Source organism: Theropithecus gelada, chromosome 1 (genome assembly GCF_003255815.1).
Source record: "Theropithecus gelada isolate Dixy chromosome 1, Tgel_1.0, whole genome shotgun sequence".
NCBI classification, from domain to species: Eukaryota; Metazoa; Chordata; class Mammalia; order Primates; family Cercopithecidae; genus Theropithecus; species Theropithecus gelada.
The window spans coordinates 165,721,187-165,733,148 of NC_037668.1; the positions used below are offsets into that span (position 1 = coordinate 165,721,187).

General features: G+C 47.5%; 1 protein-coding gene across 2 annotated transcripts in view; it reads right to left on the minus strand.

Moving 5' to 3' along the window:
- Positions 1-11,552, minus strand: part of NR5A2 (nuclear receptor subfamily 5 group A member 2) — a 150,886-nt gene extending 139,334 nt beyond the window's left edge. For both annotated transcript variants that reach the window (XM_025393611.1, XM_025393600.1), the window contains exon 1: positions 11,244-11,552. In XM_025393611.1, the coding sequence (XP_025249396.1) occupies positions 11,244-11,307 (64 nt within the window). In that variant the 5' untranslated portion in view covers positions 11,308-11,552. The remainder of the gene's footprint in view (positions 1-11,243) is intronic.
- Positions 11,553-11,962: the final 410 nt, after the last annotated feature.

Consider the following 11,962-nt stretch of genomic DNA (forward strand, 5'->3'; position numbering starts at 1 on the left):
CCCCTATCTCTCTCTGCCTCCCTCTCGCTCACTATCGCCAAGTGTGGAGTTGTGAAGTTCCAGCCTCCCTCTCCTGCCTGGTCCACTCCCCGCGCGGGTCCGAGAACGGCCCTTCCCAGCCCCGAGGGTGACGGTGCTGGGAAGGACGGGGGGAAGACGAGGGGGAGAAGGAGGTAAGTGGGGCCAGGGGTGGGGGAAAGGCTGGATTGAGGGGTGAAGACAGTGAATGGGGACGCGGGTTCCGGACTCAGGTCGGACCCTAGCCGCCAGCCAATAAGGATGAGGCTCAGGCTCCAGTCCCCCGGCCTGCCCCAACCTCTTCACCCCGCGTCGCCCCCTCCCACCCCACCCTGGCCCGGGGCGGGGGGGATGTAAATGCAGCCGGGTCTTACAGCTAGTCAGAAGCGACCTCTGTCTGAGCGTGGCGGAGAAGGAGAAGCAGCCAGAGCGGCAATTTCCTCCAGCTGAGGGGAAGCAAGAAGGGATGGGGGCGCGTGTGGGCGTGTGCCCAAGCTAGTGTGTCGGATGAGGAGATGAAGGGGAGTTAAACGCCCATTTAAATCACTGAAAGGAGAAAATTCAGCTGACCGTTCTTACGTGCAGAGTTGGTCCGCGGTCAAGGGTCCTCCAGCTTCAACTCCCCAGGGCACTGAGACCCTGGAGAGGCAACACGTGGGCCCCGGCGCCCTGAAGGGGCCGAGGGTCCCGGCTCAATGAGAGGCGGGCCACAAGCCAAGAGCTCACTCATTAGAATTAGAGGAAGGGGCAGCCACTCCTATTTCCCCAGCCTGCGCCCTAGTCCCTTCGCTCACTTTTAAAAGACCCTGGATTGGAGCCCAAGATCATCTAAGCGACAGACTTTCCAGTTTTAGTGACCTGTGTTTCCACACAGAATACAAGGATCAGTCCAGGCTGTACTTTTGCATTCTGTTGTCTGATGGGACCATCCACTTGAGGCCGAGGCCCAGCATTTAAAAAATGTTTTGAAGAACCATCTGTTATGCAAGCTCTTCGACCACCAGCCCAGCCGCATTTTCAAAGTTTTCAGATCTCCTCCCAACAAGATGAAAAACATTCTTTCCAGCCTCCTGACTGCATGCGAAATGCCTCATATTCAGGGTCTGCTGTGCAACGAAGTAATTATCAGAGTCCACCCACAAGGGGGTGAATTTGAATCTCAAAAGATCTAAGTTTATTCTATTTGAATGGTATAGAGATTACACATTGAAACTGCTCAGTCCGGTATTTGGTGAATTGGAAATTATTTCAATCTTTGCAGTGCATAATTTATATAAAATGGGTTGTTTATCACCCACTCACACCTGGCAATTCAGGTACTACTGACTCTCTTAACTGATTTGTCATTTTGCTCTTCAGTATATGTTCAGGATCAAAGTTATTTAGGCTTCAGCTTTAGTAGCAACTTCAGGTTTCATGGAAACGTTTAAACTTATGAAGGCCTGTCCATTAGTTTGTATGGAGAAGTGGGCTGAAGTTGCCAAAAGCTCCAATTTTCATGATAGTATCAAGTATCACTGTCACCACATTTCAGTATTCCTGGTTGTTTTAAATATCACTGAGAACTAAGAAAATAAAGAAAGGGAGTTAGTTTCAGGGCTTATTGCAGTGGTTGCCCTGCTTTGCTTGTGAACTCTGAAAATCAGTTTATTTCAAAGCCTTAATTAAGAAGAACTTCCTCCTACAGCAGTTCGAAGAATTTATGGGGGCACTTATGATACAGCACCTTTCCCAGATCCTAGCCTGGCAAGCATGCAGGACTCTAGACCCTTGGTCCTAGAGGAAGCCTCCAACCCTGTGTGTGATGGTGATTTCACCTCTGCTTGGTGAAGCAGGGGGAAGTTAGGAGAATTGAAAGAAGTTGAAAAAGGGTCTGACAGGACCTTGAAATTGTAGTGTATCAAGAAACCCTGCCTTGACTTGAGGCTGAGACTGAGGCTGAGGCTGATCTAGTGAGGCAAGCTTTGTGACCATGCTCATAACGCCAGCTGCCAGGGCCAGAAGGGACTTGCTTAGGCCACACTAGCGACTTCTCGGTCCATGCCAGTGTACCCTCCCACCACATCCCCGAAAGATGGAGAGTGGTGGTGGCAAAAGGCCAGCTGGCACTCATTTATCTCTCCACAGGTAGACTTTCCAGGAAAGAAAAATCCTCACAAAATGGGAGGGGTGCGGGAGGGAATAGTGGCTGGGGACGGGGTTTTAAAAATCCATGCTTTAAAAAAATTCACGGAGGAACTTATATCACGGAGGGAAGCCCTTTCCTTTGCTTTGAAAGTCTAGTCCAGGCCGACACCTAAGCGTAGCAGCGAACTGGAGGGGGAATGAAAGAGCAGAAAGTCTCAAGCGAGAGAAAACGGCCTTTCCTAAGAACCAAGTGAACTCCTAGCTCAGAAGCCTAAGCCCTCGGCGCTCCAGGCCTCCACCCCGACGACGGGAAAAGCTCCCTGGGGGCAACCCTATTTCAGATCCCCTGGAAGGATGTCAAGATCCCCTCCAGCAGTGGACGAGGCAAGGAATGTTCCACAGGAATTGATTCTTGCCAGAGACCTGAGGGCACACAAACCTTCCTCAGGTACCTCCGCCAGGGATTTAAGGAAGCAGCGGGGTCTCCACCCTGGAGGCAGATGCAGAGGAAGGGGAGGCAGCACCAGACTTCCAGCGTCAAGCTCATTACTGCCCTCCAAGTGCACCCTTTCTTAGCCCTCAGAACTCCCTCCTCCTTCCGAGCACTCACTCTGGTCCTTTGACCCTTCAATTCTGCTGGGTGAGGGACCCCTATTGAAGCCGGGGACCCGCTAGCTCAGTGACCTTGGATGGGCCTGGGCGTCCCCCAGAAAGCCCTCTCCGAAAGGAAGTTGTGGGAGGAGGAACCCGAGTTCGCGGAGTCTAAGATGGGATACTTGGGAATGGTTCTGGGTTCCCGAGGCCGCAGTGTGAAGACAGCCAAGTGGCTGCGGGAAGGGAAAGCAGTTGAGATGTAAGTAGGTGGAACGGGGTCTGTGTGGTCTAAACGCTGGCGCCAGCGGTGGTCTGGACCTACCCATAAATGCACCTATCGCGGGCGGACAGACGCATCTCATCCTCCGTCAGGGACATCTTAGCAACTGCCACTCTACCTGTTAGTGGAAGCACATTTAGGAACCCACCCCGTACTTGCCGCTGCGGGAATTGTAACTGGTGGCGGAGACCAGAGACTAGAACCCGGGAGGTCCGGGAGTCGGTGGTGGGACCGGAGGACAGCTCTGCTCAACTACCTTGTGTGTTCTCAATTTCTTTGCACTCCCTCTGTCAACTTCTGGCAAACTTCTCTCCTTTCCCCCCACCTCCCCTCTACCTCCTTCTTTCCGACAAGACTGGTCTCCAGGGCTCGCCCTTCCGGATTCTGACTTTGTCTTGAAGTGTTGATTGACGGTTGCAATTACGAAGGATGATGGCTCGGGGAGGCTCCCGCAGCCTTGATGAGCTCGAGAAGCGCAGTCCTAGCATATTTTATCCACGCTCGGCGTTACGGGGCCGTGCGCGCCCCATTCACCCAGCTGGCTGGAGCTGAGGAGGTCTCGCACTCCCCACTCGCGAGGATGCAACTGCCTGCCCTCCTCCCCACCTCCTCCTTCCCTTGGTTCAGCACCGCATTTCGGAGCGCGAGCTGGGAGCAATCAGCTCGACCTGACCTGGGAAGTGTTGGTCGGCCCCCGCGCGCTTGACCCGTGCGGGCTACAAAGGAAAAAAAATATCAGGATCTTCAGGAGCGGTTCAGGTTTCCTGGGCTCGCAAAAGGTGTGGCAGACACACCTTTCCCGCGCGCCTGGGTAGATGACCCACCCAAACTCGTACAAAACTTGCAAAACCTTCCTCCTTGGAAATAATTTCTCCCGTCTACTCTTCCATTCCCACTTTTTGGTGCTTTTTAAGAAACCAGGACAATTACTTTTTTCGTCCCACCTATCTACTTTTTAGACCCCAGAATAAGTCTAGGTTCTTTTCAGGTCTCCGTTACCAGGCCGGGATAGCCCAAGGGGGAAGAGGAGCAAGTTTATCAGCCTACGGAAACTCCGGCTCTGCCTAATTTTTCCGCCGCTCCCCGCCGAAAAGCCCATCAGAAGTCGCTTTTGCCTTTCTCTGAAAAGTTTAGCCAGAACTCCGGTTTCATTCCTGGGCTCAGAGGGCTGGGCTACCCGCCCACGCCCGTAGGCTCCACCCGCCCGCATCCCGAGCGCTTTGTATTAAAAAGAGACGGGTTAAATTTCAGTACAGCCAAAGGAATTACCAGGGAGCGTCGTGTTGACCGAAGCTTAAAAAAAGCAAACGTGAATAGGTGAGTAGTCGTGCCTCGTTTAAAAAAAAAAAAGCCTTTCTGCTGCACGTGTAAATAACTACTTAAGACATCAACATCAGCCCCTAGAGCAGGAGGATGGCGATTGATTCACAATCACTATGAGAATATCTTGATCTGGCGTGGCGCGGTTTTTATCGCAGAGGAAAACGAAAGCCAAAGCAATTATCTGGGTAATCCAACCTACCCCACCCACCCCCCAGGCAACCTCCCACCCTTGCCCCAAAGGAAAGGAGGGGTTTTTGGAGAGTTTGGCCTGGATATCGGAATCTACGGCTCTTTGTATGAAAAGAGTTCACTGAAGAACCTTTTCACTTATTTTCTTTGCAGCATGTTGTCCCAAACCAAGGGTCCTGGCGCGCCCCACCAGGGTATAGTCGATTCCCTCAGAAGAGTGTAACAGGGAGATCTGGTCTTGAGAAAAGAGCGGGGCAGGGGAAATAATCTTGGGTAGGTGGTCCAGTCTAATCTATCTCTTCCTCTCTGTAATTGAAATGGAAATTTGAGCCAGCTCCAGTTCAAAACTATTGAGACTCCATCCATTGGAACCAATCCTGTCCAGCCTGGGGGCCAACAGAACGACGATCCCGGCGCTAGCAGGCCACAAAGCACCTTGTGAAACTAGCTGAACACGTGAAGTTGCCTCCTTTACACCCTCTCCTCCGCCTCAACCTGGGTCAGGAACAAAATCCTTAGCACGAGAGTATTCTAGGCTGCCATTTAAATGTATCCGGCGATACTGGAAACTTCTTGATGGAAGGGGTAACGTCCTGCATTGCTTCAGAATTCCTTGGCTTTTGCAGCGAGGGGATGAATCCAACCAAACTTCTTCCTTCAGAAAAGCCCCTGCCTGAGCTACGAGCTTCTGATTCTTAAGGTCAAAGAGTGCAGGGACCGCAGGGTGCGGGGTCCAGCAATTTGGGTCTCACTTGGTTAACAAAGAAAATGGGAGCTTGGAAAGGCAAGACTTAACAGTGGTACGGTCACACTCAAGCATGGAGCGTGGAACTAGGGAAAGTGTTACGGTCTGGGCAGTTACAGAGGTTGCACAATTAGAAGGGGGTGGGCTCTTCCAACATGGAGATAACTTTTGCGATTAAGAGATGGCGTACAGTGTGTGCCAAGGCTTGAGAGAGATTCACTTGTTTTCTCCGCAGTTTCTTGTCTGGAAACTGGGAAGTTGATTCCAGGACCAAGCAGTGGATTCCGACCAATTTTCTTTCCATTCCTGTAGAGGCCGCTGGAGCAGGTGAAGCTTGCAGGGGGCCGGGAAGCAGAGGCTGCAGGCATCCAAACCCTGAGCAAGGAATCCAGCACTTACCGTGAAAAATGCTACCATGGGTGTGGGACTAGCCTATCTCGCTGCAGGAGGCACAGCTAGGTTTGTCAAAAGTGCTTTTTTTTTTTTAAATTGACACCTAAATTGTCTTTCCCTATCCCCTTCTTTCATGGGACAACAGTATGTTTGTTTATGCTATCTAATTCAGTCACTCAATTTGAGTGATTTCCCTGCCCTCCTCATACCCACTGACTCTATAACAAGTACATGCTCTGAATTTCCTCTCAGTTCCTTCTCACCGTCTGTTGGCAGCCCTGCGAGTTGCTACCATACACCACAAATTCACAAGCTAAACTTCATCCAAACTCCAGAGATCCTTTCCAGGAAACTCCAGAGTAGGGGACCAGAAGTGCCTTCATCCCACCCCACTCAAATCTCAGTCCTCCCAGATGCGATTTCCACTCTGCTCTCCATACACTACTCCCTATGCCACCCTTCTGAATTCTAGAAGGATCCAAATCTGATTTCTACTGTAGAATGGAAAGGAAGATTAAAAAGCCACTTATAAATGTGTTTCTTAAGCTCGAAATGTCTCTTGGAGGAAAGTTTACATAGACCAACATTGTATTAAATCATAATTCCTTTATATCAACAAGAACAAGTAGTTACTACCTTGGAGAAAGAGTATGTATTTCAGAATATTTCTTGGGCTCTGTTTACAGTTCATTCTCTTGACAAGCTGAGTAAATTACTTGACCTCTGATTCCATTCTTTAAATCAGTAAAATTGGGTTAACAAAGTAAGCTTTATAGTTAAATGAGACAGTGCCAGGAAAGAAATATACTATGCTGGAGATACACACACACACACACACACACACACACACACACACACATATCTCAGTTCCCCTTTGTCCTGCTTTCCCCTTAGCTTCACTCAAACTCATCATTCTGTAAGAAAACTAAAAAGGGAATCACTAACCATTCTAGGACCACCTTCCAGTGGGATGTGCTTGTTAACTTGATTGTCTTGCAGGACTTGACAAAGTCCTTGGAGACAATTACATTTATCATCAGATAAAACTGCTCATGTAAGTGCTCATGGTCATCTGCATTCAGGTTATTTGGTGTTTAAAAGTTAAACTCCAAATATCTTTTCTTACTTAGCAACCACATAAAAACATACATAACAGCTTCCCAAAAGACTAAAGAAGAAGCAACCTTTATCAACTGGCCTGGTCAGTTTTAGTTCACATGGTTTTCTCAAGCTTGACCTCTCAAGATCATATTTGTCATATTTCAACTCTTCCCCAGGGCCTCCCCAGAGCACAATGCCCTCCAAACTCCTGAAGTTCCTTGAAGCCAGCTGGATTTATCTGAGAAGTCTCTTCCAATAAGGTGAAGCGTGAGGAAGTGCAACTCAAAGAACTAGCTTTATCCTAAGGTAGACTCTAGACCTGTAGAGTGAAGTTGTCTTGCCTGCCTAGTGCATCCCTGGAGGTGGGGATTGGGTTGGGCCTATAGGTGGAAGTCTGACAACGTGCCCTTCTCTAGCTCAGCTCATGTTCAAGGCTGAATCCAAGATAATCCTAGACATTGTGTCTGGTGGAGGGGTCAAGTAAAGGAGAGAAGCATTAACAAGCCTCTCCTCTCCGTTCCTCTATAAATCTCTCTTGGTTTATTAGAAGAGGTGTTAAAGATGCCGGGTGCAGTGGCTCACGCCTGTAATCCCAGCATTTTGAGAGGCCGAGGCGGGTGGATCACCTGAGGGCAGGAGTTCGAGACCAGCCTGGATAACATGGTGAAACTCCATTTCTTCTAAAAATACAAAAAATTAGCCAGGCGTGGTGGCATGCACCTGTAATCCCAGCTGCTCGGGAGGCTGAAGGAGGAGAATTGCTTGAATCCCAGGAGGCTGAGGTTGCAGTGAGCCAAGATCATGCCATTGCACTCCAGCTTGGGCAACAAGAGTGAAACTATGCCTCAAAAAAAAAAAAAAAAAAAAAAAAGAATTTCCTTTTTTTTTTGAGATAGGGTCTCACTTTGTTACCCAGGCTGGAGTTCAAGGCATAATCACAGCATCCTCGACCTCCCTGGCTCAAGTGATCTTCCCACCTCCACCCCCAAGCCCTAGTCACTGGGACTACAGACACATGCCACCACAACCACACACAGCTAATTTTTTTTTTTTCTTTTTTTTTCGTAGAGACTGGTTCTCACTATGTTGCCTAGGCTGGTCTTGATCTCCTGGGCTCAAGTGATACTCCAGCCTCAGTCTCCCAAAGTGTTGGGATTACCAGTTTGAGACACTGTGGCTGGCCTAAGAACTCTTTTAACTCTGGTCACAACCTGTGGATCCAGGCCAGAAAAGAGGAATCTGAGAAGCGCTGTTTTGGAGATGGGCTGGGGCATGGAAAGAAGGGAGGCTCCGGAGTTTAGCTTCCCAGAAGAAACTGGCAGCCTAAGCCCCAGCTGTGAGAATCAGAACATGGGCTTGGGTGGTTAGCATTCTAAATAAAGCTGGCTGGAGGTTAGGGTGACATAATGGCTATCACACTTTCCACTGATGATGTCTACTTTCAGAGATCCTTATGAGCGCAGAGCTTGGTGGAGGTTATCACTGAAATAAAATCAGACTCAGAGTGTTCAGGGGACCAGATAGCAAGCCTCATATTACAGACTCAATACAGCGTTTGCACTGTGTATCTTGTACCCCTAAGTATGCAGACATAACCTTCTGTGGATAATATGCAATATTATATTGAATGCATAAAATATTCTGCAAATGCAGTTAATTTGAAGAATTACGGAAATTTAATATGAATCAAAGCATAATATTGGGCACATTGTGGGAGTTGTCAATAAATACTTGTTTCATGTATAACATATTTCCTACCACACAGATAAGGCTCTTTTCTTAATAAAGGTAAATATAAAAAGCCTGTAAAGTTAGTACTGCATATTATTCAATAGAATCATCCCATCTGGGAGAAAGAAGAAAACAGAGACGAGAAACCAAGAGTTTGACCAGCGTCCCAGAGTTAGTTAACTTTAAGGGAGCAATCTAGTTATAACCTGAGTGTGCTGCTCTTACACTACATTGAATGATTATCTTGCAGGTAGGCAGAAGCAACAACTTTATCTCAATTCTGCTTTTCTATACAAGCACAGACATCTACACAAAACTTTCATGTAACCATCAGTGTGCATACAAGATGTAGTCCCTAGTTAAAAACCATGGAGTCGCTTTTTAAATAAAACGAGGCCCATTTCCTAGTACAACACAACTGAATTAAATGTAGAATTGTAAACCCTGACTGATGTCTACATACACCGGGCTCAGTTTTGTGAACGACTCAACACAACCCAACTTGCAATTTGCCATCTGAAAGCTACTCTCGAGACCCTCAGTCACTCTCTACAGCTGCACCCGTGGGTTCTTCCCAGTGGGTCTGCCCTGGGCAAATCAGAAAGACCCATTCAAAGAGCATCTCTCCTTCAGGAATCGGGTCAGGCCCTTCAATCCAACAGTTCAGTTTGATGGCTCCTCACCGCCCTCTCTTCCTCTGCCTCAGCCCTTTGGATGGCTCTGTCCAGCCATTCACCCTGGGAACGACGGTCAGCACCCTCCTGGAGGCTATGAGGTTAAACAGACGATCTCTCGGTGCCAAAGTCGCCTCGGGGTCACTAAGATGTTGCAGATGCGGACACCTCACAACCACCTGCGGGGCTGCAATACCAGGAGGCGGAGGGGGTGTGCTTGAGTTGGGAAGGGGCGGGTGGCTGCGAATAAGATCCTGAAAGAGGTCTCTTTTACCGGAAACTGGAATTTTGTTATCCCGGAATCCGGCGCCCGGAAGTGCCTGCACAGGTTTAGGATGTTGGGGTAGGCTCGCTGAGGCCAGGGGAGAGCCTTCTTCGGTACTTTTCTTGAGGCTTAGTCCCCAGCAGCCTCTCATGGGCTGGACCGACAGTCCTCCGGTTCCCAGCCCTCTGCGGTGGGACGGATTCCAAAGCTGCAGGTGTTCTCTGTTTACGCTCAGCGTGTACCCGCCTCGGTTCCTTGCGATGTGAGTTGCGGGTGCGGTCGGTGGAAATACAGTTCTTCCCAGGTTGCAGAGAGAAGTGCAACAGCGTCTCCTTCCCCTACCTTACCCTCTTTAATTCACCCTTGGGGTCTGGGGGAGACAGCGGGGGATCGGCGTGTGTGGTCTCCCGACCCAGCTCAACTCTATTTTGGCAGCGGCCAGCTGGGGCTGCGCGCGGAAAGAGCCCAAGACCGCCAGCGCGGGCGCGAGCCCCCGAGCGCGCGTCCCCCGTGCGCGCTCAGTCCGCGTCTCCCGCCCGAGCGCGCTCTAGCTGCGGCCCTCGCCGCGGAGCTGGAGCTGCCGGGAAGGACTCCTCGCCTGCACACCGCGGCGGTTCAGACCGACGAAAAAGATGCGAAATCGTTTTGTGCTTCTCTCTCATCTTTCTTGTGCCTGTATTTTCTGTGTTATCTGCAGAACAATTGATTGTGTGTTACACCCTGCTTGCCTTCCCCGTGTTTTCTTTTTCGTAAGTATAGAACATTTTTGGTAAACATTTCCTCAAGTGATATACTTTAGGGTGTAGTTGGCCCATAAAAAAAAGCAATCACTGCATTCTGTGGAGTCAGCTGACTCGGAAGGAAAAAAGAGGAAAAACTCAAGCCTGGATTTTCTTTCTTGTTACAATGGAGCTGAGACTCAGAGCTCATGACAGGCCCCTGCAAATTCGGAGGGAAGTTCCAGTCCGAAAGCCTAGGAAAATGCTACCAGAAAAGACACAGGTCCTTCAAAAACCGGGGAAAGGCAGAAGGGCATGACTTCCAACAGACAATTACCACTGAGAATCACTTCCCTTTAGTCCTTTACTTTTAGGATTAATTGAATGTAGTCTTGCTATAAAATTCACAAGTTTGTAACTCTATTTTTTAAATGAAAAGTAGCTTTATTTACTTATTTCTGTTTGTAAAAACAAAATATACTAATTGTTGCAAAAAAAAAAAAAAACAGTAGCTCTTAACTTCAAATCCTTTATTAGTGATGGTCTAGTTTTTTGGGTTTTATTTTTTGGCGGGGGGGGGGCATGACTTTCATTCCCCAGGAAGATAAAATGAAAAGTTTTTACAGTATAAGCAGAGAATGAGACACCATACTTTTGTGTGGGTTGAAAAGTAACAAATACTTGACAGCTATCTGTTAAAGTTTGATCAGTGATCACTCAATATGATTAACTTGTTTCAAATTGTTCAAATTTTAGCTTATTAATTTCTGATTAAAATTATCGGAAAATATTAAAGTTGAAATTGTTAAATTATAAATTATATTTTCTTGCTGTTTAGGCTAATAGAATGCCACCAGTAAACACTAGATATAATGAATAATATTCATATGTTGAAATATTCATTTGCTTTTTTTGAACTGCAAGAAAGATAAATGTGTGATACACATACGTGGGCTTATTATGTGCTTTTAATAAACATAATAGGAAAAGCCATGACTTAAAATGCAAAATCCATCAACAAGATTAAATTATATGTATGTACTAGCAGAATAAATAGATGATCAATAGAGCAACTCCTACTTACCAATAGGTGTAAGTCCGTGCTTTAAAGACTCTTGTAAATCTCCAGTATCCGAATTAGAAGACATTCTTAGTGAAATTATAGGCAGTTCTTTGGCCTAAAGCAGAAATCATTGAGCAAAAGAAAAGTGCAGCTTGTCAAATTTCGTGGCCTTGGGAAGGACACATCAGACTACGGTAACCCTTAGTGAAAGTTAAGAAAAAGCAAAGGGAAAAAAAAATCCAGAATTCATAAAGTTACAAGCAAGTCTTTCCCTGGACTCTGTACTTTTTCCAACATTAGTGACCTGCTGTAAACCATGTATCCAGTTTCATGATGATTTCTAATCAGAAGAGTGGAAACTTTTGATAGGCTTTGACTCATCACATGACTCTATGCAGGTTGATAAGAGGACCCTGTTATAAAGTGACAGCAAAAGAGATAAGAATTCTTGCCAGATAATGGCAAAGAAATGATTAACTCAGAAGTGGAGAGGTGCTGTGCAGCACAGAGAGTGGAAAGTTGTAAAACTGAGGGGTCAGAAGATCAGACTTAGTGGATAAAACTACAAACCAGCTAACTAACTTAGTCTAACTAAACTTTGGCTTGTGACATACCCCTTGATGTCGTCACCTCTTTGCATAGAGGAGGACGGACATAGCTCTTCTGACCTCTGTAAATACATTTTAGATGACAACATTGGCAGACATTAATTCTTTAAGTGATGACTACAAATGTGATCG